We start from the raw sequence: 6763 nt of genomic DNA, 5'->3' as shown, positions 1-6763 counted from the left end.
CACACATCCTGCTCTGAGCTTTCCTCATCCCGGCGCAATCCCTTCTGGTAACAGTTGGGACATTGAGGCCGATTGCAAGACTGCGTGTGCAAGTCCCTGCCAAGATTTTCCCATTGTCACAGCTCACTGAGTTCCTTCCCCTTCCTCCACCCACCAAATCCTGCTGGGTTACTGGAAAAGCTGCGCTCCAAATGTACCAGTGTCTTCAGGCCACCTATCGCATAAAGGGATTTTTCCAGGAAAGGCACATAACACAATCACAGTCATTGCCACTTGAAATTGCTTCTTTTCCACTCCTGAAACGGGGTGGTACACAAGTTACTAGAAAGACAATAAATAAATAAATAAATAAAGTTTGGTGGATCTGTGTTGTTCAAGCTCCAGGACACAGACAAGCCAGCCAGCCTACTCCATATAAAACCCACTCCAGTCACTAATTCTGTCACTTCATGGTGACCAGCCAGCAGGTGTGCAGATTGCCTAGAGAGTGTCTCCTCCTCCCCACAAACCTTAGGAAATTTGGGGGATGCACACAACAGGATGGGACATCACCAACCAAACAAAACAAAAGAACTCCACACAAATAAACAAAAAAAAACCGCTCCCAAAAAATCTGAGGAGACAATATTCTCTAGGACTCAGAACAGTAAGAGTCAAAATTTCTGTACTACACAGTGAACTTTCATTTTCCAAATCCTTGGTCACATTTCTTAATCCCTCTGAGCCTCATAGTTTTCAATATAGCACCACCTTACCCACCTGTGCAGTGGCTGGTGCATTCTGATGAAGGTCATTATAAAGGCAGGCACTTTAATTACATGTTTAAAGCGACAATTGGATCTTTTTGTGATCGTGACCTGAAGGAAAACCAGACTGCCTATTAACTAGAGGTGGAGAACACTCCATTAATGAAGGCATGGAAGGCAGGACTGTGAAGTTCTTGTTCTCTTTCTTAAGGACAGATTATTCTGTACTTTTGCATAAGCCAATTAGTTTTTAAATGCCTTGGCTTCCCAAACTGCAAAATGGAGGAAAACGCGTATTGCACAGAAGCAACATGAGATTTATTTATATAAATAACACTGGCAAGATTCTTAGAAGTTGACAGATAAAGTGTGTCACATAAGAACAAAGTAAATAGGGCCAATAGCTCTATTGTGAAGTAAGTAGGAAATATCTTAGTCTTTATGATGATGAGAAATATAAGGGATGAACAGCCTTTTTACACTGTGCTTTTCACTCTCTTGCTGAGCATTCCCTGCTAGATAAAAATGAGAAGGACTCACATGTTTTTGTCATAGCACATCAGACATAACCCTACAGAGAACGAAATGCAAACAGAGAAACAACCAGAAGCTTTCTTGTACCATCAAAGACGTAGAAAAAGGGGCAAGAAAAGGTGGCAAACCACAGAGTTTGCCCAACAGAGAGGCCAAAACAGGGAAGAGAAGTATCAAAAGCAGCCACAGGCATCTGAGAGGAAAGTGAGTGGGAGGAAGATAATGCAATAATACAAAAATAAAGCCCCTAGCCCATTTGGGCATGTTCAGACTGACAACTGTCTTGGAGCTCTTCCCCAGGGAGCAAGGCATTGGGTGGTTTTTGTATACAACAAAAAAGCTTTAGGCATTTCTGTTCATGCCAGCTCCCTTTATTGAACTGGTGTCTTTCCCCAGGATGGCTTTCCCCATCAGCCTTACCTGAACCCTTAAGGCAAGTGCTGCTTTTTCCCTGCCCACAACAGCACTGAGAGACAACATCCACCATACACATCTCCCCCCACCATTGCCTGCCCCACTAGACCTACCAAGACTTCTCTGTCTCTGGGCGTTCTGCAGACAAAAGTTACAGGGTTTAGTCACATTTTAGGCAGTCGCTCTACCCCACTGACCTAACACATGAGAACAATTAAGTGGTGCTGGCCAGCTGCACTGTATCCTCACGAAGGAGCTCACAAGGAGCCAGCTCTGTACACAGTACCTGTAGTTGTGTGAACTGGAAAGCAAATAGGAAATCTCCCTTCTGTCTGTAACTCCAGCAAAGGTACACACATAGCAATACCCTGACATGCTTTTTTAATGGCTTTTAAAACATTCCGTTCTTCCTCCACAATTCAGAATCCTCTGCGTCCCTGTAGCACAGCATACACAATGCAGGTGGATTCAAAGCCCATACCCCCATCTTGGTGGCCTTCTCACACCCTGTTCTGAGCTTTCCTCATCCCGGCGCAATCCCTTCTGGTAACAGTTGGGACATTGAGGCCGATTGCAAGACTGCGTGTGCAAGTCCCTGCCAAGATTTTCCCATTGTCACAGCTCACTGAGTTCCTTCCCCTTCCTCCACCCACCAAATCCTGCTGGGTTACTGGAAAAGCTGCGCTCCAAATGTACCAGTGTCTTCAGGCCACCTATCGCATAAAGGGATTTTTCCAGGAAAGGCACATAACACAATCACAGTCATTGCCACTTGAAATTGCTTCTTTTCCACTCCTGAAACGGGGTGGTACACAAGTTACTAGAAAGACAATAAATAAATAAATAAATAAAGTTTGGTGGATCTGTGTTGTTCAAGCTCCAGGACACAGACAAGCCAGCCAGCCTACTCCATATAAAACCCACTCCAGTCACTAATTCTGTCACTTCATGGTGACCAGCCAGCAGGTGTGCAGATTGCCTAGAGAGTGTCTCCTCCTCCCCACAAACCTTAGGAAATTTGGGGGATGCACACAACAGGATGGGACATCACCAACCAAACAAAACAAAAGAACTCCACACAAATAAACAAAAAAAAACCGCTCCCAAAAAATCTGAGGAGACAATATTCTCTAGGACTCAGAACAGTAAGAGTCAAAATTTCTGTACTACACAGTGAACTTTCATTTTCCAAATCCTTGGTCACATTTCTTAATCCCTCTGAGCCTCATAGTTTTCAATATAGCACCACCTTACCCACCTGTGCAGTGGCTGGTGCATTCTGATGAAGGTCATTATAAAGGCAGGCACTTTAATTACATGTTTAAAGCGACAATTGGATCTTTTTGTGATCGTGACCTGAAGGAAAACCAGACTGCCTATTAACTAGAGGTGGAGAACACTCCATTAATGAAGGCATGGAAGGCAGGACTGTGAAGTTCTTGTTCTCTTTCTTAAGGACAGATTATTCTGTACTTTTGCATAAGCCAATTAGTTTTTAAATGCCTTGGCTTCCCAAACTGCAAAATGGAGGAAAACGCGTATTGCACAGAAGCAACATGAGATTTATTTATATAAATAACACTGGCAAGATTCTTAGAAGTTGACAGATAAAGTGTGTCACATAAGAACAAAGTAAATAGGGCCAATAGCTCTATTGTGAAGTAAGTAGGAAATATCTTAGTCTTTATGATGATGAGAAATATAAGGGATGAACAGCCTTTTTACACTGTGCTTTTCACTCTCTTGCTGAGCATTCCCTGCTAGATAAAAATGAGAAGGACTCACATGTTTTTGTCATAGCACATCAGACATAACCCTACAGAGAACGAAATGCAAACAGAGAAACAACCAGAAGCTTTCTTGTACCATCAAAGACGTAGAAAAAGGGGCAAGAAAAGGTGGCAAACCACAGAGTTTGCCCAACAGAGAGGCCAAAACAGGGAAGAGAAGTATCAAAAGCAGCCACAGGCATCTGAGAGGAAAGTGAGTGGGAGGAAGATAATGCAATAATACAAAAATAAAGCCCCTAGCCCATTTGGGCATGTTCAGACTGACAACTGTCTTGGAGCTCTTCCCCAGGGAGCAAGGCATTGGGTGGTTTTTGTATACAACAAAAAAGCTTTAGGCATTTCTGTTCATGCCAGCTCCCTTTATTGAACTGGTGTCTTTCCCCAGGATGGCTTTCCCCATCAGCCTTACCTGAACCCTTAAGGCAAGTGCTGCTTTTTCCCTGCCCACAACAGCACTGAGAGACAACATCCACCATACACATCTCCCCCCACCATTGCCTGCCCCACTAGACCTACCAAGACTTCTCTGTCTCTGGGCGTTCTGCAGACAAAAGTTACAGGGTTTAGTCACATTTTAGGCAGTCGCTCTACCCCACTGACCTAACACATGAGAACAATTAAGTGGTGCTGGCCAGCTGCACTGTATCCTCACGAAGGAGCTCACAAGGAGCCAGCTCTGTACACAGTACCTGTAGTTGTGTGAACTGGAAAGCAAATAGGAAATCTCCCTTCTGTCTGTAACTCCAGCAAAGGTACACACATAGCAATACCCTGACATGCTTTTTTAATGGCTTTTAAAACATTCCGTTCTTCCTCCACAATTCAGAATCCTCTGCGTCCCTGTAGCACAGCATACACAATGCAGGTGGATTCAAAGCCCCTACCCCCATCTAAAACTTTTCTACAAGAAGTCATCCTCACAGCCCCAGTCATCGCCCGTAAGTAAATTCTGCTCTAGTTTCGGCATCTTCCATGCACTTCTGGAACCTCAGGACCCCTCCTTGTCTGAGAAGACCTCACAGTTTAAGAACAGGCCCTGTAGTTCCCCTTTTCTCCACTGTATTTGTGATCTATGGAGAACTGGACTAGTGGGAGCCTCTAGACTCCACACTTGAATGGTTGGGGGAAGTAGACCAACCCAGAAAACATGAGAAAACCCGATAGCACTTCAGGCTTTTTCATGCCTCCAGGTAGTTGGGGTGTGATCTTACCCCATCCTGCTTGAAGAATCTCCAACCAAACTGCCCACAGTTCTTTAATGAGATGCGTGAGGCAGAAAGGATACAGCCTGGTTTCTCCCAGAAGCTTGGCTCACCAGGTTGATGGCAGAGTGCTTCTGGTGTAAAATGATGGGAAAAGCCTGAGTATCAGAGCTGTTGTTTCTCCTGGCTCAAAGACTCACTAGGGAAAACTGGTCCCTTTGCTTTCCTAGATCTGAGGAGCTTGGTTTGACTCCAGAGAGATAAAAAGTGCTGAAATGAGAGGGAGGGAAGGATCCTGCCATTAACAAAAGGCTGGTTGCAAGTCTGGGGAAGGAGTATACACCATCATTAAGATATCTATGTTCTCTCTGGGAAGCCTTTGACCTGGAGTAAGAATCTGAGTTCAATGTCATTCTTCAGGCAGTAATTAAGCAGAAGGCTGGAGGAAGCAATCTATTCAATCTCTCTCTCCTGCTCCTGTCTCCATAGACCTCTTGCACCATGAAACAAAAGTCTTTACCTGTGCACAGCCCTTATCTATTACCAAGTGTTGGGAAAGCTGTGACTTCAGGAACTGTTAAGAAAAGGTCACTGAACTGCTAAAATCTGACAGCATTTCCATCACATCCAAAGCACAGCAGCCAGTTTGCTCTCTGCACCTCCTTCCCTAGCTACAATAAAGCGAGCAGCCCAGCAGTTAATGCTGGCAACTCGGGGTAATTGAATTTGCACAGGGCCCATTTCCAGCCCTGTTATTGTGCAAGTCTGGGAAAGGCACCATTTCTCCCTGTGCTCTCTCCCCCGCCCCCCCCCCCGAGTGAAACAGAGCACCCATCAAGCAGCAGGCTTGCTTGTCTGAATGAATTAATACCTGTAGAACAACCTGAGTTCTACACAGGTCCGTCAAAGCCATTATCAGGACTGATGCTGGCTATCACCCCCTTGTTCAGAAAAAAAAAAAAGGCACACAGAGGCTACATCAGGCAACTGCCGAATGACCCAGCCTCAGGGAGAAATTTGACATCATGCAGATACCTAACAGTAACATTTATCAGTCAGGACTTACATAGACTTGACTTGAACGAGGCAATCTGGAGTTTGTAGCCATCCCCTTAGCTCCAAAGGCCCGGAGCCTTAAAGGATTTAAGCATCTAAATATCATCAGCGTCCTGAAACCTAAATACCTTTGAAGAGCAGGGCCTCAGGATTCGCCTGCTAACCAGAAGAGTCTAACTTCATGCCACTGGGAATACCAGCCCTGATGTTTCACCTGATACTTGCAAAGAGGCAATTGAGGATTGAGAACCCACCTTGTTAATTAAAGCAGGGTAGTATCTTGCTTCTTAATAGGGAGATATAATCAATGTTAATCTTTTGGGCGTGCTACTAAATATCCAAAGGGGATGTTTGTCTTGCAATTTCCCTCTTCCTTAATGGCAGGCAATGGTAGGCTTTTCCCTGCCCTGCACAATTAGCCACCCTGCAAATCACAGCTATAAATATTTTGGCTTGTTTGATAGCTGTAGCATTTCAGCGTCTTTCACCTTGAGCTCTCCCTCAACCATTATCCATTGCTCCTTTGTGGCAGAGTTTTTGAGCTGATCTCCTCCTGTTAAGCTACACATGTTGTGAGCTCAGTGTAGACTTTTCCTCATGCTCTGGATTCCAGGCTCATCCATACCACATACCTAAAGGAGTAGTAACAAAGGAGAGCAAGCTCCTGCCTTGAGCAACTCAGAGAAGATGCAAACCATTTGCCTGAACCATCAGAGCCTGCAAACCATCTCTGACTGAAGAAGATGCACTGGATTGGGAGGCAGGGTAGACTGAAAAAGCAAATAAGGAAGGAAGGGGATAGGATGAGTAGTCAGGAGAAGGACAAGGGGAAACATGGCAGGGGAAGGCTGAAGCAAGAAAGGCAGTGGGGGAGAGGCAGGATGTCTAGGAAGAAACAAGGTTTGAAATGAAGGAGTGGGATGACTGTCAGAGTGGGCATGGCTTAGAGTCAAACATGAAGTTTAGCTGAGGAGCCAATGTATATGGAAGAATGGAGATCATGTGGACAAAGGCAGTCATG

The 6763-nt window shown here is 44.9% G+C and overlaps 1 protein-coding gene across 1 annotated transcript in view; it reads right to left on the bottom strand.

Moving 5' to 3' along the window:
• The window catches only part of LOC103622737, a 77517-nt gene extending 71701 nt beyond the window's left edge, over nt 1–5816 (bottom strand). Inside the window, exon 1 of the mRNA XM_017744850.1 lies at nt 5753–5816. Coding sequence (XP_017600339.1) covers nt 5753–5794 — 42 coding nt within the window. The 5' untranslated portion in view covers nt 5795–5816. The remainder of the gene's footprint in view (nt 1–5752) is intronic.
• Between the last annotated feature and the right edge of the window lie 947 nt (nt 5817–6763).

This window comes from Corvus brachyrhynchos, unplaced genomic scaffold (genome assembly GCF_000691975.1).
Source record: "Corvus brachyrhynchos isolate BGI_N302 unplaced genomic scaffold, ASM69197v1 scaffold258, whole genome shotgun sequence".
In the NCBI taxonomy this organism is placed as follows: domain Eukaryota; kingdom Metazoa; phylum Chordata; class Aves; order Passeriformes; family Corvidae; genus Corvus; species Corvus brachyrhynchos.
Note: the sequence above shows the minus strand (reverse complement) of the source record. Positions and strands in the feature narration are given on the sequence as shown.